Raw genomic sequence first — 26,035 nt, 5'->3', positions numbered from 1 at the left:
TTCACCCTGGGAAGCTGAAATTTTGCATGGGTCCGAATTTCAATGTGAATCACTAGTGGGACACACAATCGATATGAATTTCCCATTTTTGGTGCTTCCCCTATTGGCGGGAGAACATGGAAAAAATGGAAATTTGAATAGGCCATAGCTCCGACCCTGGTTATTGTCGGATCGAGCTCAAACTTGTACCAAAGTACTACGTTCTTTAAGGCCTTATATCACAAGTAGGGGGTATTTGATATATCACAAGTAGGGGGTTCTCATTTAAGATTTTAAAGTGGGTCCCCCTGGGGGGGCCCTCCAAAATTTTGAGTACCTCCCAAAATTCTTTGCATAATACTCAGACATCGTCTCATGGCTGGAGTATCCCTGATTGGATCCGAGTCAGGTTTGGATGTCTCTTGGGAGTCTGGAACCAAGCGAAACTCAAGGTTATTTTAAATAGTAAAGTAGAAGGAAGTCTCTACTATTACTTGCTACATAAATATGAGGTTCTCCATGTAGTTAAATTACTAATCAAAATAATAATAAATAAAAAAGCTGCCATACTGTGACTGATGGATGAACACAGCAATGTCAATTATTCCTTAGGAAATATTCTTCCTTTATTAATTATTTGCTGGAATTTGGAATGGTGGGCGCACTGCCGTGGGCTCAGATTTGACTATAGACATGGGGCGCGCCACGGCCACAATACTTGCACTCAACGCTCCGTCCACACCAATCCTCGTGAGGAAATGGACAATGTTTGGCGTCAGACGGAACGGTACAGGCTTGTCAGTATGGAGCTGTCCTGTAGCTTCGTTCATGTCAAACTTGAAGTAGGAAATATTAAGCAGACCAGAGTCTTGGTGTAGGTAGATCATATCTGGGTTGAGACGTGTCAGATGAAACACATACTCGGAAAAACAAGCCAGGGCGAGTTGTAATGTTGCCATCTTCCTGAATGTCCAGTAATCCGTGGCAGACTGGAACGTGTCTATAGCCCATGATGTCAGCATGGTCGGGGGGACTAACGTGCCCTGAACATCACGATAAATGTCAAGTAGACCTTGCTGTGTTACTGGAGCAGAACTTTGATATGTACCAAGACGCTCATAGTATTTCATCACAGGTGTATCCACCTCTGTTTTGTTGGGGATACAAGACTTGTAGATATCTAGAAGAGATAGAGAGGCAGGATTATCTTCAACCAGTCGGAACTCTGCAGAGATTGGTACCACGCGAGGGACACTGAAATGAAGGAAACGCTTGGCTGTCTCCTTCTGTTTGGAAAGGTAATAATTCAGCATACGTAACAGCTGTAACACTCTCTCATCTCGTCTTGAATCTATAAGTCCAGAATCATTCATAACCAGGTAAGGGTAGACCTTACCATTGTGTCCGCGGATATACAGTCTCCTTGCTGCACTATGATGTTTCTGTACAACTTCTACTCGCGGCATAAACTTGGATATACACACATAGTAGTGTGAATGTTTGGGTGATAGATATTCACCAGGTAGTTCTATCTCCGCTGTCTGCAGGTTAAAGTTACTCAGGTAGCGACAGTTCTCTTCAATGAGAAAACTTTGTGGCGATCGTTTGTTCTTAGCTTCCAAGATTTTTATCCACTTCTTCAGTTTGCCTATGAGGTTATGTAGTTTAGTAGCACCTGGCACTTTGAAGTCGAAATCCTGCATGAATTGACTTTTCATCTTCTGGAAGGCAGGATCTTGCATTGTTTTTTGCGCGCGCTTCGCTAAACTTTCAGAACCTGCGCTGATAGCAGTGGCGATGAAATGGGTCTTGGGAAAACAGTGCAGTCGATAGCGTTCCTATGTCATATTGCTGAAACTTATGGTGAGGAAAAACGAAACACTTACTTGTTTATTCGACTTCCTATGCTTCTTACTACTGCTACTTCCTGATTCTGTCTTGCTCTTCCCGCTGGTGCCCTCCTCCCTTTTCTTCTCGCCATCATGACTTCTCCTCTGTCTTTCCTTATACAGATCATTGGTGGAAAGTAAACCTACACTGTAGTACATGCAACGTTTTGCCTGAGAATTGAAAAACAAAATACAAATAAATAAAAAAACTAATCAATGCCTAGTGATCTAAAGTTTGCACACAGGAACAAAGAGTGCTCTTTGTTAACCTTATGGGTTTTACTGCTTTTATTTCGTAGCAATGAAACAACAATACATTATACATTCACTCACACGGTCTGTGTCATAGCATGCTCATTCCACAGTATTTTTTTCTTTCTTTTTTTAACTCTAGGAATCGAACTGGGGACCCTTTGCATGGCAAAAAAAAAATCCTTGGTACAAAATCTCACTATCATTACTAGCTCAAGATATTTACCTTGCTAGGTTCCTGATAGTACTTGCGTCTGATTTTCTTCTGCCGTACATGATCCTGCAGCATGCGATTGATATCGTAACAATCACTGTCACTATCCGAGTCACTAGTGTCCGATAGCAGAACATTCTTGAGCCATTCCCTGTCATGACCAATGTGAGAGAAGTTAAACAGTTGCTCCTTGTCAGCTCGTCGATCTGTAAGGATGAAACATAGTCATGAAAGGAGTTTCAAATGCATCATAAATATTCCTCTCAATACCTTACAATCTTACATTACAGTTGGAAATATTTAACACATGAGTAAAGGACATTTTCTCATTTGATTTTTCAGACCTTCTGACACCTCAGAAGGTCTGATTGAATAGAGGGATCTGTATCAGTGGAGATTGATAGAGGGATTTGTAACAGTGGAGATTTTACTGTGTCAAAATTTAAGAGAGGAAGACAAAATAGGAGGAAGCCAGCTGTATCAAGAACAAACCTTATCTGTTTAGGATAAAGATTGGGAATTTCCCAATGGGAATACCTTGTCAGCTCGTCGATCTGTAAGGATGAAACATAGTCATGAAAGGAGTTTCAAATGCATCATAAATATTCCTCTCAATACCTTACATTACAGTTGGAAATATTCAACACATGAGTAAAGGACATTTTCTCATTTGATTTTTCAGACCTTCTGACACCTCAAAAGGTCTGATTGAATAGAGGGATCTGTAACAGTGGAGATTGATAGAGGGATTTGTAACAGTGGAGATTTTACTGTGTCAAAATTTAAGAGAGGAAGACAAAATAGGAGGAAGCCAGCTGTATCAAGAAAAAACCTTATCTGTTTAGGATAAAGATTGGGAATTTCCCAATGGAAATGGGAATCAGGTGAGAATTTTCTCACTGGATTTTGGGCTCAATAAGACCTTTGGGTCCCATAGAGTTCTTCTTTCTGAGAGTTCTACAATTCATAAAACCACTAGTATAAGCTATTTTAATTACCTGCAGCTTGATACAGGACTTTCCATTGTTTCTTCATACGAGTGAGATAAGCCGAGTCTGAATCAGAGTCGCTCGACTCTGTCTTATCAGGATCTTCATCTATGGACCTGCATCAAGAAATAAAATCACACCAGTATTGAAGTAGGTACTTTACAAGAAATTCTTAAGATTCATTCTTAAAACAAGAATTTCTTAAATTTTTAAAATAAGAATATTAAAATAACATTTTCCTTTTGGAAACTGAAATAATTTATTCTCTTCTGAAGCTTATTTCCCATCTTTAGGCATGGTAGAGCCCATTGAAAAAATGCCATCTTAAAGAGGGGAAATCATTTCCATTTCTAAAAGGAAAATACACCTGAACAGATCAATGAGCAAAGCAATTTGCTTATTAAGTATTCTCTCCTTACCATACACTATACTCACTGACGGGGAAATACAAGGACTTTTTTACAAGCCATTTACTAATGAATAGATAATAACAGGATATGAAGCATACTTACTTATTGAAATACAAAGCCTCAATTTCATTGACAAGAGGCTGAACACTCACAGCTTGTTCTAGTCGCTGAAGATAAATGGGATCTGCAGCTTTTCTCGGGCCTATGTTATTCATCTTTGTGTTGGCTTGTTTACATACTGAAATGAACTGCGGGGAAAAAAGGTAAATGCTTCAGGTTACATTCAGGAATGCAGCTTGCTGTAGCCAGCTGGTAGTGTTTATTTTACCATCAGATTAAGCCAATTTTTTGTTTCTCAGTACATGGGCTGTTTCTGATTACTTGTGCCTATGGTAGATATTACCAAACACACCTATCAGGGCAAGTGAAATGACTTTCTCTGTAAATTTACTTCTTGTTAAAGTTTTATTTTACCAACTTACCTTAGAAGTACTTGAAGTGTGTGATTAAAAGTAGCGCTGTCTTGTTAAAAGGTGGGTTTTTAACACCTGGATTTTAATCTTCTAGTGTCTATCAAGCCTCTAGAGTTGACATGCCATGAAATATCCATGAACTTTCCTCTTCCTTTTAAAATATTCCAATTTTTTCACAAAACTTTTCCATTCTTTCCGAATTTTTTTTTTTTTTTTTTTTTTTTGTTTACCACTTTTAAAAGTTTTAAAACTACAGTGTTGCCGTACTTTGATTGGCGGTATCGAAAATTCCCCCGGGACAATGAAATATTCCCGCAAGAACATTAAAAAATTCCCGCCAAAGTTTAAAATCAAGGGAACTTCAGGTTACATTTTTCCCGTCCCCGACAAAAATCCCCAGCACTGCGGAAAATTTCCCGCGTATCAATGCAGTGTTGCCGCTTTTGAAAGCCCTTTTTGTTAAGTAACGTTTTACCTGGTGCGTATTTGGATGAGTGACAATAAAGGAGAGGCATCTGCTACTCACTTAAATTTTGCAGTTAATTGGCTGAAATCTGAAGAGGGTTTGGTAGAGAAAACTGGAACAATAGAGGCCTCATCATCATAAAATCCGCCCTGGGCGGGAATCGAACCTGCGAACTAGCGCTTTCTATTCATAAAAAATAGTAACAAGACAATGTCTAAAATGTAATACACCGTCAAGGCGTACAGAATTTTATTAAATAATTAAAATTAACTATACAATAAGTTGAACAATATCCTGCCAAATTCTAGTAGGTACTTACCTACCTACCTTACCTATAACAATACGATAATAGTGATGAGTGGGTAAATGGTCATTTAGGAATGGGTAGGTACTCCATACTCCTTGAAACAACACGGTATTATTGAATTGTTGGAACCTACCTGTAAAGGTCCCCTATCAGGGCGAAAACTTTCAAACAATAAAAAAAATAATATCACAGCACTAAAAACCTATGAGTAGAGAACAAGAGACCAAAATTGGAACTGCAATACGAGCCTCAGAATGCAAATGGTATGAAGTATGAACAGTCATAAAGATGATAGTAAAATTTTGATTCTGTATCTTTGAAGGGTGAAATATGTTACCAGATATACTTCACTTGATTTTACAATCACTGTAATCGTCCTGGTTCTCTATGACTGTACAACTGTACGTACACAGTAGTACGACATACACAGCAAGTTGAGATGCTTACAGCCAAACTGTACATACATAGCAAGTCCAGACGCTTACAGCCAAGGCATCCAGCATGGATCCATCATGCAGAGATTATTTGGATCCTGTGCAGTTTTAATCAATTCATCTACTTGTGATACAGGGGCATCTACCTGGGCTAATGTATTGAGTCTAGTTGTTATAGCAACCACTGCACGCGTTACCATGGTGATCGTTATCTCCCCTGGTACATCAGGAGGATCCTCTTGTATGACGTCATAATGCAGATCCTGAATCTTCTTCTGAAACGCGATCATTTCATCGCGTAGGATTGCTTTGAGTATGGCAGGGACCTGATAGTTTGGCTGACTCAGACATCGCGCCACGGCCACAATACTTGCACTCAACGCTCCGTCCACACCAATCCTCGTGAGGAAATGGACAATGTTTGGCGTCAGACGGAACGGTACAGGCTTGTCAGTATGGAGCTGTCCTGTAGCTTCGTTCATGTCAAACTTGAAGTAGGAAATATTAAGCAGACCAGAGTCTTGGTGTAGGTAGATCATATCTGGGTTGAGACGTGTCAGATGAAACACATACTCGGAAAAACAAGCCAGGGCGAGTTGTAATGTTGCCATCTTCCTGAATGTCCAGTAATCCGTGGCAGACTGGAACGTGTCTATAGCCCATGATGTCAGCATGGTCGGGGGGACTAACGTGCCCTGAACATCACGATAAATGTCAAGTAGACCTTGCTGTGTTACTGGAGCAGAACTTTGATATGTACCAAGACGCTCATAGTATTTCATCACAGGTGTATCCACCTCTGTTTTGTTGGGGATACAAGACTTGTAGATATCTAGAAGAGATAGAGAGGCAGGATTATCTTCAACCAGTCGGAACTCTGCAGAGATTGGTACCACGCGAGGGACACTGAAATGAAGGAAACGCTTGGCTGTCTCCTGATAAAATTCCATACCTCGGCTGGGATTGAACCCACGCCCTCCTGATTACCAGGCGAGCGTCTTGACCACTACACCACCGAGGCAGATACTTATTTGAGTCGATATATCCTTGATGATGTTAATGATAAAATTCCATACCTCGGCTGGGATTGAACCCACGCCCTCCTGATTACCAGGCTCACTCGATCACTACACTACCGAGACACTTACTTGAGTCAACAGGTCCTTGATGGGTGCTCCGCTACTCATTCCAAGACAAGTGAGGAGCTGAGGTATCCAGGATAGCCACTGGATGGGTGGCATACCCACTGAATACATGTCCAAAGCATCCATGAGCGTGGGGTTTACGTTTCTATCCTGGGGGTCGGCGGACTTCGGAGTGTTGAACGTGAGTAGCCAGAAGACCTGGAGGAAAAAGAACCAAATTCAAGGTATAAATATTGTTGATTTTTGATTATCACACAGTTTTAACTAGGTATTATTTCATAAGGAAAACAGAGAGAACTGTACCAACGCAACGGAGGTATTATCGTCCCTAAAAATTTAAGAGAGAAGGAGGATAGGATAGGAAAAAGCCAGCCATTAAAAGACCGAACCATATCTGTTTAGGATAAAGTTTGCCCCGGACGGGAATCGAACCCGAGACCTAGCACTTAAGAAGCAGCTACTCCTCAAGCTGTCTAGGGTGACCCAGAACTTTAGAAGATTTGAAGGAGTGGCCCAGACTCGTGAGCTCACGTGACGTGATAGTGGTGTGGCTTTCCTTTGAACTACATTTTTCTGACTTTCCATGAGATCATGTGACGTGACGTGACGTGATGGTGGTTTCTACCTTTACTTACCTTGGCCAAATACTTGCGAGACTTCGGTTCATTCTGATGTCTACAGGCATGTAGGAAGCACGTGATGGCTGCTACCCCCAGTGCCGTGTTCAAGGGGGAGGAGGAGGTGAACTCGGCCTCCATATAGTCTCCCCACAGGGCCCACGCCTTTACTAGAACATCGTGCTTCTCCACTGCCATGCAGAACGCCTTGTTCGCTTCGTTGGATCGACCTAGAGTGATTGAAAGGGTCTTAAGACGAAAGGACTTGGTGTTGTCGTTGCGGCTTTAGCTAGAGCCGAAAGGTGATGATAAAATACAGAAAATATCTCTTCTATCAGCCATACATGTCTTAATTAAACGTGTGAGCCGTGATGACAGCATCTCGTACGTTATCCTTCTTATCGAAAGCAATGCCGTAACATTTAGCCAGAGCCATTCTAACTTGACGAAGCACCTGCTCGTTCCAACTTTCACGGAACCAGGACATCTGTTGAAAATAGAATACAATATAATATTCCCGTCCGGAGCGGATTTTATCCTGAACGGATAGTGTGCGTTCTCGGAACGGCTGGCTTTCTCCTATCTTGTCTTCCTTTTCTCTTAGATTTCGGGACGATAAGACCTTGGCAGCAGGGCTGTATTTAGGGGGGGAGGGCGAGGATTGTCTCAGGATTGAGTTCAATCCGAGGGTGACCTGGCTATTAACTGTAGGGAAATCCTTGTTTCATCTCAATCCCGAGTAGATAAACCCCAGCATTAGTAATGCTGTGATACATACAAAAGTTGTAAAGAGTTTCCGCTTTACCACAAATACATAGTTCCTAATTTAACTTGATTTTTAGAAATTACCTGATCTACAATAGTCTTGAGTGCTATCATAACGGGAGGATCAATTTCTCTCTGTGTTTGCATAATACTCAGACATCGTCTCATGGCTGGAGTATCCCTGATTGGATCCGAGTCAGGTTTGGATGTCTCTTGGGAGTCTGGAACCAAACGAAACTCAATGTTATTTTAAATAGTAAAGTAGAAGGAAGTCTCTACTATCACTTGCTACATAAATATGAGGTTCTCCGTGTAGTTAAATACAGATACAGAATCATTTTAGAAGAACATAATTTACTAATCAAAATAATAATAAATAAAAAAGCTGCCATACTGTGACTGATGGATGAACACAGCAATGTCAATTATTCCTTAGGAAATAGAAATATTCTTCCTTTATTAAATATTTGCTGGAATTTGGAATGGCAGGCGCACTGCCGTGGGCTCAGATTTGACTATAGACATCGGGATAATATGTCAATTCACTTTGCCTGCTATCCAGCAAAATTAAGCCTCTTTGTTAGTAAACAAATCAAATACACACAGTCCAGCCCGTTCATAAAGTCCCAGGCCACCCTTTTATTTTTTTTTACTGTTCACCCTGGGAAGCTGAAATTTTGCATGGGTCCGAATTTCAATGTGAATCACTAGTGGGACCTATTTGAAGCACAAATCAACAATTCTTTGAAACTATCAGCTTTAGTTTTTTTTTTTTATTATTATTATTATTATTATTATTAATTATATTTGTTAGAAAAAAAAATAGTTTTCTTTATTTATTTTTCAAATATTTAACATAAGAATAAGAACAGTTAAAAGTAAATTTTAACTTAGGCTAGAGTGACAGCACATAACATTAGTCCATCCAACCCCTCTGGAGTGGGGCCGGGAAAAGTCAGCAGTACGCGATTCCTCAGATGGTCACCCATCCGGATACCAACCACGCGCAACGTTGCTTCAGTGATATGATATGATTGTATTTAGTGATAAATCTTACCTATTTGTGCGAGCAACATTCCCTTGAGAGCATAGAACTCTGCAGTCATTTCCTTGGTTAGATATGTCAAGTTGGTGTGCTCGATTACTTCTAAGCCCTGAAATTGAAAAACATTACTTGATTAAGCACCAGGAACAAATATCGATGACAAAATCAGGGAAACGCTCCTAGTTTTTCTCAATCTGCTGTTCAGTGTTGCATTTTTTTCGGTGTAATCGTTATCATTATTTATTTCCTTTGCTGTAAAGTTCAAGACTTATCCACAAGACCTCATCTGAACCTTTTTAGGACCCTTTAAAATTCATCTGTTTTTACCCTGCAAAACTAAGTATTTTTTCCCTAGAAGTACAGTGAATTGGCCCAAAGGCATGATCACTGATCAGGCCCAAAACCTAATGAATAAATTTTCAATATGTGTTAATCATCTTTTCCTTTGGGAAAAAACTATTGGGATTCAGCGCACTATCGCCGCTGGCTCTATGTTTCTTAGGCCAGCCATTCACTATCAGGTAGACCTAACAGGTACACCTGATCAGGTCGGCCTCTCCGGATTACCTGATAGTGTGTGTGCTTATCAAGTATCAGGTTGACCTGACAGGCGGACCTGATCAGGTGTACCTGTCAGGTCTACCTGATAGTGAGTGGCTGGCCTTAGAAATTCGCTTTATTCATTGTTTAAATTCACAGGATCATTCATAGATTCATACCTCTTGTAACTGATCCTTTCCCTCGGACGTTGCCATTTGTACGTAGCACTTGACTTGCTGTCGAATCTTCTCAAAGCAATCAACAATTGGCACGCTAGGTATTCGATACAGCTCGAACAGAGATTCCAAACATACCGACGTCAGGTTGTGCTTGCGAGCTATCTTGCCGAATTGAATAATCGCCTGTAAACAGATCCCAATTAAAACACTTTTTTTAGAGGTTTGATAGAGGGAACTGTAACTGGTCTTATCATCTCGAAAGAGAAGGAAGACAGGATAGGAGAAAGCCAGCCGTTACGAGAACAAACATTATCCGTTCAGAATAAAACCCACCCGGGGCGGGAATCGAACCCGCGGCCTAGCGCTTACAAGGCAGACGCACTCCCTTCAAAGCTGCATGGCTTGGCTACTAGACCCCTAGAGGTTTGACCTACTTTTTAAACAAATCAGGGGGGAGCTTTAATGGAGTGGATGTTCCAAATTTTCGGAGTCTGTCCTACAGTAGGTATAGGAGGAAAATGAAATTCGAGGGGAAGGGGGCGGCCCCTAGGCCCCCGCCTTAAATACGGCCCTTCAAGGCACATTCTTTACATGCCGTTCCGGGAACGAAAAAGTTTGAAAATTTCCGCCCCGGCCAGGATTCGAACCCAGTAACTCCGGGTTGGGAGTACTTGGGAGTCAAAGCTCCCAAGTTTTTCTGTGCAGAACAACACCAACACTAGATGCCATGCCTATCTCACGGACACGAAAAAAAAAACAAACAAAAAGCAGAACAACCCCAACACAAGATGCCATGCCTATCCCACGGACAAGAAAAAAAAAACAAAAAAAAAAAAAAAAAAAACAAACAAACCTGTGCAGACGAATGCACTCCTAGAATTGAGCGGTTTCCTGTGTTACCCGACTCTTTGAGTGCATCGTAGTGCTGAGTTACGAACTGATAATGGTGCTGTCTCCACATAAACACATCACTCCAATGGCTCAGGTTGTCTGAGATGACGGGCAATCTGGTGCGCCAGGTTTTGACCGTTGCATTCATGTCGTTGAGGGAATTCGGGGCGCTCTGATAGATTTGAGCGGCCTCTTGAAGTTCTATAATCTGGAATGAAAAAATCTGGTGTGAACATCACAAGACTTTCCGTAATAAATTATGCTTAGCTGGGTTTCTTAGGTATAATTTTGTTGGTCTCCTTCCATAACTTTAGCGATTTCTCTAACCGTTCTAACGTTTAGTCAGTAAAGCTGCTAAAAAGCGGTTAAAACGATTGGTAGATAAACAGCCTGAGGGTATACACGACTCACCTGGCGAGAGTAAATGAGATTTGTGTTATACGATGGATCAAGTCAAAATTGCGATTGGTAGATAAACAGCCTGAGGGTATACACGACTCACCTGGCGAGAGTAAATGAGATTTGTGTTATACGATGGATCAAGTCAAAATAATTGTAAATGAAGGTTTGTGTTAGCAAAAGGATCGATCAGATCAGGAGTGTAAAAACGGGAAGCCTAAAAACGCTATTTAATAAGGACTGGTTAGCTTAGAGGTTTAGGTACCACGTCTTCCTTGTAAGCGCTAGGTCGCGGGTTCGATTCCCGCCCGTTTATATTTCTCAAACAATGTTGAGGATGAAATTCCGTAGAATACAGAATAGAATATTTATTTGCTGTAGGAAATTACCAAAGGGTGTTTAGTGTTTACAATATAACTTAAATCCAACTTACATCTAAATCTGGTCCGAAATGGGAAAAAAAGAGGGGGGGGGGGGGGGGGGTAGGTATGATTAGTCAGTAGAGATGCCCCCAACTGTTGCATCGATCATAACCAAAAGATTCGTGTTGCATCCTTATCACATTTGCTGACTACATACCAAATTTCAAGTCTCTAGCTTTTACTGTTAACGAGATATTTTGTTTACAGACAGACACTGACCATCGAATATTGTGACCGAATGCATTAAATTTAAATATTAATAATAAATCATAATTTAAAAATAATAATAATAAATAGAATATTATTACCTGTTGTGAAGCCTGGAGTAGAGGAATATGAATGTGAGATACAACACGAGGATAGCTTCTCCAGAGTCGAATGCAATGTGTACTTGCCGTCTCTACGTGTTCTGAACAAGAAATGGTTTGCTGCGATCCAGACAGCTCGCCTGGGTTACATATGGCCAAATATCCGTGATACAAGGATACCTGGAAATTATACAACAATCGTATTCGAACAGCATTTTCCCTCAAGGTTAGGGTTGCCTTACAACCCAGCCACTTTGGGCTTCTTGTGAACAGGGAAATATATTATGAAACAACAAACAATTGGACCAAACTTTATTCACAAAATAAATAATTATATACAAATGGTAACATAAATTAAGGTACAATATAAAGTTTGATCAAGGGTAGGGTTAATGCCTATGGCATTCTCTAATACACAACAATCGGAAGGGTTCGATTCCCGTCCGGGGCAAATTTATCCCAAACAGATAAGGTTCATTCTCGGAAACGCTGGAAAGGGGCCACTTATGTATTTTCAATTTTCATCTGAAAGAGGAACTCTGAGTGAAATTTTGCTATTTTTTGATGAAAAATTCCAAGAATTAAAGAGTCTGTCTCTCATGTTAAGGGAGATGTTTTAATACATGGATTTCTGTAGGTAAACACCATGGAATATGCTTTCGCAGAAAAGGTGTTGAAGTTGAAAATTCACATCTCCTTGGTTGAATCAAAAAAGTCACATAATAAAATACGGCTTACCTTCCACTGTAATTCTTTGGGACAGTCCGAATCCACCTGGTCCAGAGTGGTTCTCATCAGTTTCCACTCATTGGGGGGCACTTTCCAGGCCGTGTCCAGAATGAGGAACGGATTGACACTACTCGTGCTTTTTCCGTAGTCGCGCAGCATTTTCCACTGGTTCAGCTCTTTTGAACACCTGAGAAATATACAAATTCCAAGTTTAATAGACTCTTGACTGCCGTTAGATCAACAGGTGCCGCACCCCAAGAAACGTTAAGGTGTGTACACACATAGTCGACCGGCCGTGGGTCGATGTCGACTGAACCGTCCACACGGCCTCAACAAAATAGATTCATTTTGTTGATCGACGGCCGAGATTAATGCCCCAGTCATTTTCTATCAAATTAATAAATAAATGAGGATACAACGCAATGTCTCGACTGTTATTAGAACTCCCTTCCTAACCGCTAACCACTATGTTTAGTAGTCAATGTAGGTATGTTTAATTGCTTTCGTTCACTTCATTACTTATTTAATTTCCTGGGCCTAGACCCTCGGACCAATAAAAAATGGAGAACTAAGAATTACCTGGTGAGTTGTTGCTCCCATAGCATCGTTTCAGAATCATGATTGAGCGGAGTGGTAGAATCAATGTAATATTCCTCTCGTCCCTTGATAATAGCTTTCTCATAGGTTTTCAGCGCTTGTTCAAACAAACCCTGTTGTTCATAGGCCAAAGCCTCTCGTGTTTCCTTATGTCTAGCATTCTTTTGCCAGAGCCCAACCCACAAGTCTTCTTCTTTGAGTGAGCAATACATTTCTGCTAATTCGTCAATTAATTCCTGCTCATCAGGACTCAAAGTATTATCATGAGATTCTTTGTCACTAAGCTTGGTGAATGCTTCAGTTGTCAGAGATTCAAAGGATATAGTGACTCGATGCCACAGACTATGAGCTTTAGCTAGATGTGTCATGATGGCAGGTTTGATAGGGAGGGATGGAGAGCACAAGATCAATGCTTCATACACTGTGCTCATGGGACAAGGATGCTCTTGTTTCTGATTCACATGAATGCCACTCACAGTAAATGGTAGTATAGTGCTGGCCAATGTCTGTTGCTGATACTGCTTCAGTATGCTCCATAACTGAGGAAACATATCAAGCCACACATGTTCTGCTAGACTAGAGTCCAAGTGGCACAGGTGGGAGATACATTTGAGAAAGTCTCCAGTCTTGTGTTGTTTGGCCTTGTTTAAAAACCTGACTTGGCGTGTTAGTAAACTTTCACAATCTAGTAGTTCACTTTCCAAGTGTAAGAATTCTGATACTTCAGCTTTTTCATTAGAGTTAATTTCCTCAAACTTTTCAATGAGCTTTTCAAATGCCACATCAACTGTATTCTTAGCATTCGTTGTTGTTTGTACGGGGGAAGTTACTGGATTCATACTAATGCTAGGTAGAATACCCGATGTTTCAGCTAATATGATTCCAGAGTGAGGAATGGCTGATCCAAGAATCAGTTCAATACACTGTCGTAACCAACTAGAACAACCCATGGGCTCCCAATTTTGAGAATTAAAGATATACATGAGTCGATCGTAGAGGAATTTCCTAATGGACTGATTCAATATTTGAAAGAATTTGCTTCGTAATTCTGGCGTTGTACTGAGAAGTCCGGATAGGAAAGCGGGTTTTAATTTCGAGACAAGTCGTGAATTTTTCAAGCGTGGATCTGTGTAAATGAAAAGGGTGAGTTCTAGGAATTGTGAGTTCAAGTCTGGGAATCGGTTGACATGATGCATGAGTCTCACTAAGATCAAACCTTTTTCAGCTAAATTTGGAGCATTCTCCAGCTCTGTATCTTTACCTCTAACCCAGTTATCTGTCATATCAAGGATAGATTTCATGACATTCATGTCTGAGGTTTTGTCTATAAGTTCCGCTAGAGTTCTATCTAGAAGTAAACTTCGTGAGTCCTTGCTCAGACTACCGAGTCGGTTCTTTACCAGATTCAGACCAATAGATAACAACTCTCCATCATGCTGACCACTGGCTGATTCACTGAGAGTTTTAGTATGTTCCTGTGCCATTCGGTTCAATACTCTGATCAATAGATCTAGGAACCGATCAATATACTTCGCATAATCACAACAAGCGACTTTCAAAAACATAATGGGTCCATAGAGAAGGGAACAATTTGAGCTTGGACTTTTCTCATAGTTGGATAGGCTGTCAATTATCATTTGGCTCAAGTAAGCATATAGAATGTCTACTTCTTCCCGCCCAAGACTAACTTCAGGCGTATATTCAATAGGAAACTTTCCCAATAAACTTGATAGGAAATTCCTCGTATGATTGACAACTATTGGGCTTTTACTTTTCAGACAAGTGAACAAACCTTTCTGAAGAGGTTTGATGACAAGTAAGATCTGTGCGTTATCTAGAACGGAGATAAAGAAGATGAGTAATTCAAACGCCGTGGCAATGTTGTTCAGATTTACATTTGCATCATCAACGCTTGATAGAAGTTGGTCCAACCATGAGATTTGTAAGTCAATGTTTTGACGAGGCCATAGCTCAGAATTTAAACACACTTTGACCAGAGATACACATCTCTTTGATAATCCTTCTCCAAGTGATTGTAATACCTGATTGTGAATACTATTGGATAAGTTAGGAGGTAGCTCAATAGTAGGGCAAGCCAAACGACAAAGAAAATTGATCACTGAATCGACATGCGTTTTCTCAATCGGTTTAGCTGCAGTGATGCTCAAGTCATCTTGTATTGGTTGAGATGATGGCTCTCCACTTGAATTCAAACTTGTCATTGCCATTTTCTTATAAGCAGGTTCTTCAAATGTCGTATCAGCTTCGTTCTTTATTCTTTGAAGTTCCCATTTAATGATCACATCAGCCAGTTCAACAGATAACTTTTTTTGGTCTATGGAACTACTCACTCTCATTCTTTGCATGGCTGCCACCATGTGTTGTATTAAACCATGTCTCACGGGGTAATATACCTTGTAGTGCTTTACAATGAGTGTGAGTAGATGAAATAGTTGTGAAAGAGAATGACCTTCTTCAATGATTATCTTTTTTGTCCAGAAGGCAAGCATTCTATATCCATTATCTACACATTCCGGAAAAGCTGGCGTTAATATTTCTAGAGCTTGCCGAACAACAGAGCTGACTTCACTGGCGTGCGCTTTCAGCAAACTGATGAATACTTGAACCACTATACGTTTACTTGAACTAAACACTTGTACACTGGAGCTACTCACAGCAAACTTGGCTATCATATGAGAAAGTAGCAGATGTCCATAATATTGAGTTGCAGGATCTACACAGTTCTTAGTTAGCAAACTCGGCCAAGCAAAGATAATCAAGGGTTTCACTACATTATTTGAAGCTTTCCCCTGTGATACATCATAGATGTGATGATAAGCTTGGTCTACTAGTAAGCAGGACATCTGTAGTACTAGGATCCGTAGATTGTCTGCGAGGTTACAAGGTTTGCTAGTTTCAACTATCTGAGATATAAATAACGTTGCAAGATTCTTCTGCCCTTGCCCTTCTTTGCCGGCAATAAGTTTGTCTCCCTCTCCACGCTCAAAACATACTGTAAAGCAAGGTATCAGAATAAGCTGTAAAATTTTTGCTTTCAGTTCTTGAGACACAGATGTGGTTTTGAATAATTCTACAAATCTAGTGAAAGCATTTCTCTTCCACTCAACTGTATAGCTTTGAGCGACAGTCACATCTAAGAATTCTCGTAGAAAAGTAAAGTCTGGAAGCAATTTCTCAGTGACAGCTTTTAATATAAAGAAAAGTAAGTCTATGATGTTGGGATGATGACTGAAGTAATGCAATAAAATTTTAACTAAAAGTTTAGGCTCTTTCCAATGGACGCAATTGATATTTTCTACTTTGGTATGTCGTTCCAAATATTTGCTATCACGCCAGATCTTCTGTACAACGCTTACAAGTTGTGTTTGTGAAGAGAGCCATTGATCATCTAGCTTGATGAGAATAGAGACCAAACGTATTCCGATATATTGCATTTCTAGCTTCTCAGGCTGTGTAAGGGTATGACAGTTGATGTTGAGTACAGAAGATGTATATGCAGTAAGGGTGCCTGTGAACTGAGTTTGTAAACATTCACGGAAACTCTTCCCATCTGGATGTTTGATAAGGAATACAAGGAATAACCTCCACGCTGCGTCCTTCATGTGTGTTTCATTGAGCAAAGACTGTAAGGTTTCTGTTGGATATCGCAGCAAATATTTGACCAATGGAACTCTGTAAGGTGAATGGCCCAGATCTAACGCCTTCTCATGCTGCAACACAAGACCTATCAAAGAATCAATGAACTGGGGTTTGGCTGCTGGAGATTCTTCAAATATCTCCATTATAATGACGATGATTTTCTCTGTGTCTTCTCTACCACCTGTATTCTTCAGTGATGCTATATCTTGGAACAAATTCTTCAGGTTAACTAGAAGTTGTTCACATAATTTTTCGTAGAAAATACTCGGAAATGATTGCACGATGTAGGACAATTTCTTAACGCCTTTTAGATCAAAATTCCTGTAATCCGTTAAGGTTAACAAGAAAGGCTTCGTCACATCATACATGGTTTTTAGTTCAATAGGTGAACCATTTACAAAAGTTTTCATCGCTTGAAATGCTGCAGTTTGAAGTTCAGGATTAGGCTTATCAAGTGCCGCATACAAAACATTGAATATCTTTTGAGAAACGCCAGGAATGTAATGCCATGAAGCGAGGGCTCTCATTGCTGCCTTACGCAGAGGAATCAAAGTGTCCACAGACTTGTAGCATGGCATTTTGATCAAAGCTTGATCTGAGGATTCACAAATGTTATACACATGCTGGAAGAACGTTTTGTGATCAGTGTCATTGATATCCATAGTGAAAAACCTCGGCGTTAAAGACTGACAAAACGTGTTAGCCTCCATGAGACCTATTTGTGCATTGGCTGAGTAGTCTGTGATGTTCAATTTTTTGGGTGGAATAGTCAAGTTGACAATATCTCTGTGAGGTTCCATGACTTCAACAATAGATTTGCCTTGAATGTCTGCTAATTTCTGGAGCAATATGATGGATTGGTCTCGTAACAAGGTATTAGAAGTTGCTAAATTCCGAACAAGTTCCTCCCCTACTTGCAGCAAGGTTTTAGATTGTAGAGATAGCATATTGGGTTCTACAGGACCTGCACACATCAGGAGAATATCCTGTAAGCTTTGCTTTACTTCATCCAAAGTACCAGACGATACATCTCCAATCAGGTCCATGAAAACGAAAAGAAATGCCTTGACAATAGCATGCATATGATTGAGTAACCAGACGAGAGACAGAGACTTGTACAAGAACTGAATAGCATAACAACCTCCAAGCTTGGTGTACCACGCTTTCTCATAACACAACGTACACATTTGTTCTCCTAGATATTCTATGAAGGGTAGGGAGTAGGCAATATCTTTGGATCCACACATATTTGTGGCTGTATCTAGAATACACCGGAGCATTAGGTAACCAAGTTTACAATATTCCTTATCTTCATGAGCAAATATAAATGTCAGTGCATCGATCATCACGAGAGGATCCATAGTATTTTCCAATGTATCGTCTTTGCTAGACTGCTGAGCGATGGCAATGATAGTATATTGTCTCACTACAACTACACAGAAACCAAGAACGTCCTTTCGTATATCTTTGATACCATAAGCCAAGAACATGCCCATAAGAGCTGACTGATGTACATTTCTTAGATGAGAATTAGGAAACTTGTGAAACAGACCACCAATGTCAGAAGATTCATTAAAACGAAGTTGAGAAATAGTTTTCATGGCGACATCTAGATTTTCATTAAGATTCATTGAGGAGACAATATAATCCTTGATAAGTTCCCAAGCTTGCTTTCGATAGAATATATCCACACTTGAAGATTTCAGTGTATTTACTGCAGTCTCCATTACTTTTTCAAGCACCACCTTTAACGATTTTTGATGGTCGGGAAATTTGACAAGGATAGCAGGCCCATTTTTCTTGCCAGGGTTAAATTCTAGCTTTTGTGGTTCTATCATTTTCCTGTTGCCACCACCAAACTTTCCTAGCACTCGGAAAGCAACCAGAGCGACTTGATCATTGGGATTTCGGAGTGAACGCCACAAGGCTTGCATAAGATCTGCACGCACAGGTTGTATATGATCATAGAGGAAGTCAGGTTGTAGATTTCCTACGAATAGTTCCAGTGTACGTAGCCCTTGACTGATGAGTGCAGGGGAACCATTGAGTGCTGAGACGAGGGGATCCATCAACATGGGAAGGTAAGGCAGAAGAGAGCTCAGTCGTACAGGAACATTCAAACACAATTCTACGAATAAATCTTTCATCTGTTGCTTGTGCAGTCCTGATTGTAAATTGTTTAGACCTTGGAATAAGTTTCGTAGTAAAGGTAGAAATTCCTGGTACAGAAGATCATGTTTGCCATTTCCTATTGATAGAAACAGGATTTTCAACAGAAGAAAATAGTTGAAAGGTTTCTTAGCTGTCATAGCGAGATCCATGGATTTGTTCACAATAGAATGGACATGGGGTCGTAGCATATGCTCGTTCTCAGCAAACCTTGATACGCTTTCAAATACGATTTTGAACAATTTCAAATACAAGTCACTTCGCTCTGTATTGATCTCACCCATCTCATGCATATGTCCCAGCAGATACTCGACCAGTAGAGTAGCAAATATAGGAGAAGTGTCTTTCGATACAAACACATTCCCAATGACTTGCAAGTTATAATTGTTCGATACTCTGTCCACCATGTAGTCTATCTTGTTGCAGAAGATTTCACGGAAACTTTGAGGTGCAAGCAGAAGGAAAATACCAGCAAACTGATCCAGTACATCTTTCTCTTCCTTGGTACGAATCCCTTGCTGTAGAGGAGTATTAGGAGCACAGAACAGAGAGGAGCTAATGGCATAAATATCAAGCGCCCGCATACCCCACTTAACAAGTCTAATATACACCCTCGTGTCATGGGGTTGAAACTTGTTTCCTGGACTAGGCCTTATACTCGCTAGTCCCATTGTTATTCTCTCTATACTCAGCACTAGAACTTTCACTATATTCTTACAATCAGACATATTGTACAGAGCAGAGGGGGGAGGACTACCAAACTTGCTTTTCTGTTTTTCATTCGTCTTGGAGGGACTATCGAATATACTATGCACACTCACATTGCTTACGACAGGTTTATTATCTTCTGTACCAGTTGTAGTCTCATTCGATGACTGGCTTTGTTGTTCCTTCGCTTTCTTTCGAAGTACAGGGAGTTGTAGTTTAGCAACTGTCTTCAGTTTAAGTACCATCGTCTCTAGCATACGTAGTAGAAGATCTTCAGAGACATTCTCACCAGAGCGCGTTGCCTCCTCTGACTGATGTTTAGCTCTTATAGCATCCACCATGTTGAGTAGGAATTTACAAGACATGGTCTGTATTGCAGTTGGTAGGGTTTCATCGTGAATATTCCGCGAGAATAAATGCACAGCCATGCTTAGCTCTAGTAGAGGTAACATAGGTATGACAGGACGAATTAGTTCAGCTAAGGTGGAGTAGACTAGAGGTCTGAGAGCATCCTGTGTTGTCCATCCACTGCCAAGGATGACTGATTCATCCAGGAGGATCTTCATACGAGGTACAAACTCTGGAGGACATAGAAAATACAGGGATAGTATCAGCAATGCTGTCAGTGTTTTATATGAATTACCAAACACTCTATTACCATACTATTCACTCTGCACTGGGGTACAAACACAATATTTGTTCTAAAAGAAGGTAATGCAAAATCTAATATTTTTTACAAAACAAAAAAATGTCATTTCCAAGTTGATTTTAGTATTAAAAATCAATAGGTACTTCTACAGTTAGTACAATGAGTTCATAAAGGTTCGATACACTCTACTTACTGTCTTTAAAATCCGCTTGCAATATTTGCCGAGTAGCGATGAGCAGTTCTTTCCTAAGCTTGGTGATTTCCGAAGGACACAGTATAAACAGGTTAAGGATTCCGTCGACCAGGGTCTGAGCGTGTTTGCTCAGCACATCGTGATAGACCCCGACAATATAGGCGAGGAACGAGAGGGCCTTGATTTGGGCCCCCATCAGATCGATGAAGTTCTCCTTGTGAGGCTCCGATGCAGTGCTGAAGAGATAAGATATAGCTCGTAAAGGTGTGTTCACACATAGTCAACCGGCCATCGATGTCGACTAACACGTCCACACTGCCTTGACAACATAGATTAACCTAGTCGATCGACAGCCAGTCGACTACGTTTGGACACACCTTAAAAAGGGATTTAACTATGTTAAGAAACCAGCGTAGTTAGCTTGGATGGTAGCGCGTCTGCCTTGTAACCGGTGACTCGCGGGTTCAATTCCCGCCCGGGGTTTCTCCCATCATGTTTTCCTTCTCTCACGTTTTTCCCCGTGCCCTCTTGTTTACCAGGCAAGCATCTTGACCACTACGCCACCGAGGTAGGTACTTACCTAAACTGGATTGGGGGACACAGATTAATGGTGTTGAGTATGATCGGAATGAACTCCTCAATATTCTTCCGTACGTGTTCTTGGAACAGTTGATATATGAACACAACGATGATAGGCAGCTCCTGCACTGTCTTGAGTGACTGACAACCACGGGGAAAGATTTTCACCTGGCGAGAAACGAGAAATTGAATTTACTATAGGTATTTAGATTTACCTTAATTTTTTTGTCTGGCTGGAGGACTAAGTATACCAACCTGAATTTCCCTTGATAAAGAAATGGCAAAGGTTGAGTGCAAAGGGTATCCACTCATCAGCCCAGAGCAATCACCCTAGGGCTGATTGAGAGGCTGACGGAAAACGCCAACCCCGTCTGTACACGGGAAAAGGAAAAAAAAAAGATTTACTTAGGTACCTTAATTATTTGTCTAATCATTCCATCACAAACACAATGAACTTAGAGCTGAATCCTCGTCTAAAACTTTGGAACATTGAAACTTTGCTTTTATGGATGGATAAGTATACCATTTAGAATTCATTTTTCCATTTATTTTTTCTTTTTCTTCTTCTTTCATTATTTATATACAGGGTGGTTCGTGATTTGCGAACCACGCTTATATCTCAGAAACGGCTGGGAATTAAGGAATGAAATAAACGGCTGGGAATTAAGGAATGAAAGATGATTAAAATGGCTTTTTTTAATTTTGCAATTTGTTTTGCAAAACGGCCCATTTTTTGCCAAATATAGGTCACTCTTATGGGAACCCCCATTTTTTATTTAATTTTTGGAATCAGCATAAAATTTTAATTGAAAAAATGTATTCACTCGAAAAAATTTGCTCTACAAAAATTTGCACAAATCGCGATTTTGTGTGCGTCAGTGACCCCAGATATGATAACCAACGCAGTTGGTCCTGAGTTAGAGCGAAGAATGCCTTACTGTGTACAAACAGATGGATCTCATTTTGAACAGCTTTTATAAATTTGTTTGTTGTTGTTGATTGTTGTTGAAATAGTTAAGTGAATAATACAAAAACTAAAGAAATAATTAAGAAATTGTTTTTCTTTCTCACAGTGTACAGAATTTTTGTAGAGCAATTTTTTTCGAGTGAATACATTTTTTCAATTAAAATTTTATGCTGATTCCAATAATTAAATAAAAAATGGGGGTTTCCATAAGAGTGACCTATATTTGGCAAAAAATGGGCCGTTTTGCAAAACAAATTGCAAATTTAAAAAAAGCCATTTTAATCATCAAAATTTCATCTACATGATGCCGTTTATTTCATTCCTTAATTCCCAGCCGTTTCTGAGATATAAGCGTGGTTCGCAAATCACGAACCACCCTGTATATATAGATGGTTGGAAATAATTCGACACGAACCTCGAATGGTTGCAATTACAATTTTCTCGGACATGGATTTTGGTAATTTGAATTTTGTCCTGAAATCTTCGAAGAATTTCGAAATTGCTACTCACCGTTATTTTCCCGTCCGGTTCTCTAGTCTCCACAGTGATAGGTGTTATGGTATGAATCTCATTGACAATATGCTCTACATTGATTTCAGCAAAATCCTTGTAATGTCGCTGGAGTTTATTTTCCGTGTCGAAAATTTTGTTCATGTTCTTCGCCAGATTGTTGTAGGCAACCTGAGTGTACTTGATAAATCGGGGAGCCTGCAAGTGGGTAATGGACAATCACTTATTTTGTAATAAAGAATGATAAAATAAGCTAAGTGGAAAAAAAAATGCAGCAAAAAGTGTTTTTCAGGCCTTTGTGGCCAAGGGAGTAGGTATTACACTGGGTTTGCACTCCAGAGGTCCCGGGTTTAATTCCCAGATTCAGCCGTCAGTCTTGGAAGGACAGTTACCAGTAAAATGAGAAAGAAGTGCAGAGTTGTAAAGCTCTATCGAGCTTCACCATGGATTTATAAAATTACCTTTTTAGTCCGTCCTTCCTTTATTATTACAATAGTAATAAAAAGGTATAAGGGACGGAGCTTCACCATGGATTTATAAAATTACCTTTTTAGTCCGTCCTTCCTTTATTATTACAATAGTAATAAAAAGGTATAAGGGACGGACTATTGTAGGTATTCGCTTCGGTGTCGTCTGTCGGTCTGTGCCCATAGAAGGACTTATCCAAATCAAATCAAGAATAATAATAAACTGAATATTAAACAAATTAGGTAGGTACATAGGTACTGATTTTCTTTAATCACAATAAACTACTTACGGGCTAAAAAATTCCCGGAGGGACGGGCCCAGCTTGTTACTTTCCTTATCCTATAGGAAGGAAAGTAATGTAATCGGGTCACTTTTTTTTACCTCAGTACGCAGCGGAGGTCGGCAGTGCTTGTGAAGTTTGAAGAATATCCGAATCACCAGAAGGACATTCTCTTCGTTCTCTCTCTCCAAAAGTTCCAAGCAGAGTTTGAGTAGTGTATCCACTTGGGTTTTCGTGTATTCATTGCACGGGAATCGGCTGAGAAGTTCCAGCATGACCTTTCGAGTTCTCTGCAATGAGAAAAAGTACCTACATTGTAGGGTGAGATACTTTCGAGACAGTTTACTTTGAAGCTTAAGATTAATTTATTTATTATTATTATATATATACCTATATATAAAAAAAACATTGGATGCAATGGACAAAACTGAAATCTGAGATCATACCTCAAATTAAGATACCGAGAAAAACAGCGGTTGCCACCTTCTGCCTAATGACAAGACATGACTGTCTTGCTCAACATCTCCATCGTACGGGTATAGGCTGCAGAGAGTCCCCTACGTATTAACTAGAAACTTGAAATTTGATTTAAAACTTGAAAACTGCAAATGTGACAAGGATTAAACAGGAAACTTTTGGCTGAGATCGACGCAACAGTTGGTGACATTTGGCCACTTTTTGGCGGATTTCAGCTGTACTGACTACACAGTTAGAAATATTGAAAAAGTTATGGGAGAATCATACTTAAAAACACCCAAAAACACAATTCAAAGATAAGGAAAGTTGTGTTATGTTCACACCAGAATTTTCTTCAAAAGAATGAATACTCACTTGAATATGATTTTCACTTCTAAACTGTGGCTGTCCTTGTGACAAATACTTAATGAACACATTGAGACAGCGTTCAAGAAATGAGCCATATTTGGGTGAGCCTATAATTGTCTGTGAATAAAAAGCAATACAGAAACCAATCAGTCTTTATAAATAAATTGTCAGGTGAAATAGTCAGCAATATATATTAAAAAGGTAACTATAGCATGTTCTGCAATAAAGAAAGCAAAAGATCCAACACTGTTTATTTGAAGAAAGGACTTGACTGAGACTTAGAAAATACCTATATTGCAAAAGATTTAGCTCTACTATTCTTGTGGTTAAAATATCAAATTCACAAGGGGGGGGGATCCTCAAGAGAGATGGGATTCAAACCCAAGCCCTTCTGCTTACCAGGTGAGCTTGTTTTCCACTATACTACTGAGGCAAACTATGATGAATTGGTGATATAGGTACTGAATAATGACAAAAATAAAACAAAATCTTACATCAAGATTATCTGATATTTCCTGAAGAGTTTGAACTCTGCTGTTGTCCTTGCTTTCGTCAGTTAGATTAATTGAGTTGATGCACAGATAATACCTGTTTATCAGTTGTGTTACATCCCCATGGGCATCTGAAAATGATAAAGAATATAATAGAATACACCCTGTTTATACTGCCAAAATGAGACTGAAAAGTCCCTTTACTCCCGCAGTCCAAATAAGGAAAGACAACAGTCCGCAAACAAGATAAAGGTGTAAAATTGCAAACCAAGGGCTCAAATAAATAGTTTAACAGTTTTGAAGCTGGAAAACTCCACAGTTTGTCTCGGATGTTAGTTATACAGGTATCTCTAATTAAATAACACCTTTATTTTCTTCTTATCTTTTCCTTTGTCTTTTCCCATGTTCAGATGGGGTCGGCATTTGTCATCGGCCTCTAAATCAGTTTTAGAGTGATCACTTTGAGGCCAACTGGTTTTGTCTAAACAAAATTTCCGAGTGGATGCCCTCAAACTTTACTCTTAATATAGCATAAGGAAATTTGGACTAGTCTACTCCCTGTTTATTGTCCCCTAGCTAGATGCTGATCTACTCTCTGTTATCTACTTGAATTTTGTTCAATATTATGTATTTATGAAATAAAACAATTACCCAACATTGTTTTTTTACCTGATGGCCCAGGTACATTCATGGCTGAGGTTGAAGCCATAGTCTGTTGAACTACTTATTCCTGTGTGTTTGAATTATACATGACTGGTTGTAGCAATCAAGTCCATCCTTCAGCTCCTGTAAAAGAGAAACCATTTCAATCTGAATAGGTAGCATCTTCTGCCAGTCTGCCACACGGTTAAGACATAGATATGCAAATAGGTTTAGTACATAAAAAGCAAAGGAAGAATAATAAATGCCGAAGATGGGCCTTGTACTTTCATTACAGTCAAATTTATGTTTGTATCATGATTGTTTCTTCAATATCCAACATTTTACTTGGGTAGGTACCTACTTACATCAAAGTGTCATGCATTTGGCAAAGCTTTGTTCTAGTACGTTTAGGAAGGTAGCTTTTGAATTTCAGTCCAGTTTAGGGTGCATAATATTACAGTCACTCACTGTCTCAGAGTAAGATTACTCTGAGCTCACTGTACATGTAGGCAAGACCTATTGCTAGGTACATCACTTTGTGGAGAACACTTACCTACATTTTCTCGCCGCTTGATGTCAATGTGGTCCGAATTTCGAGAATAGGGATATCCCTATATTTCGATCGATTACACTGTGTAAATGCCTTAAATGTCTATGACGACGAAATTCCAGTCAAAATTCAATAAAAGGCCAAAAATTTCGCCTGCCTTCCACTTGTTTACATGGCTTTTTGAAATTCAAATAAAATTTAAAATTTCGCGCTAGTCTCGGCACAACAGAGGAAAATCTGTTGACCACAGAGAAAAATGATTCCGAGGTTGCCAGTTGCCCGCGAATTTTTTAA

The 26,035-nt window shown here is 39.8% G+C and overlaps 1 protein-coding gene across 1 annotated transcript; it reads right to left on the bottom strand.

Moving 5' to 3' along the window:
* Positions 1–272: 272 nt before the first annotated feature.
* LOC103521127 (transformation/transcription domain-associated protein) lies at positions 273–25,905 on the bottom strand. Its single transcript, XM_026832039.1, has 23 exons — positions 25,745–25,905; positions 25,219–25,335; positions 24,553–24,680; positions 24,065–24,175; positions 23,335–23,523; positions 22,486–22,683; positions 21,010–21,176; positions 20,430–20,665; positions 13,033–20,167; positions 12,463–12,640; positions 11,725–11,904; positions 10,558–10,803; positions 9,705–9,887; positions 8,998–9,094; positions 7,194–7,405; positions 6,562–6,756; positions 5,539–6,288; positions 3,836–3,981; positions 3,333–3,439; positions 2,347–2,540; positions 1,866–2,039; positions 641–1,787; positions 273–409 (listed from the first exon to the last, which is right to left on the bottom strand). The coding sequence occupies exons 2-23, from the start codon at positions 25,256–25,258 to the stop codon at positions 273–275; spliced, it is 12,150 nt and encodes a 4,049-aa protein (XP_026687840.1). The 5' UTR covers positions 25,259–25,335; positions 25,745–25,905.
* Positions 25,906–26,035: the final 130 nt, after the last annotated feature.

This window comes from Diaphorina citri, unplaced genomic scaffold, assembly GCF_000475195.1.
Source record: "Diaphorina citri unplaced genomic scaffold, Diaci psyllid genome assembly version 1.1 scaffold73, whole genome shotgun sequence".
Classification (NCBI taxonomy): Eukaryota; Metazoa; Arthropoda; class Insecta; order Hemiptera; family Psyllidae; genus Diaphorina; species Diaphorina citri.
The sequence above is the reverse complement of the archived record's forward strand: the minus strand, read 5'-3'. Positions and strand labels throughout refer to the sequence as shown.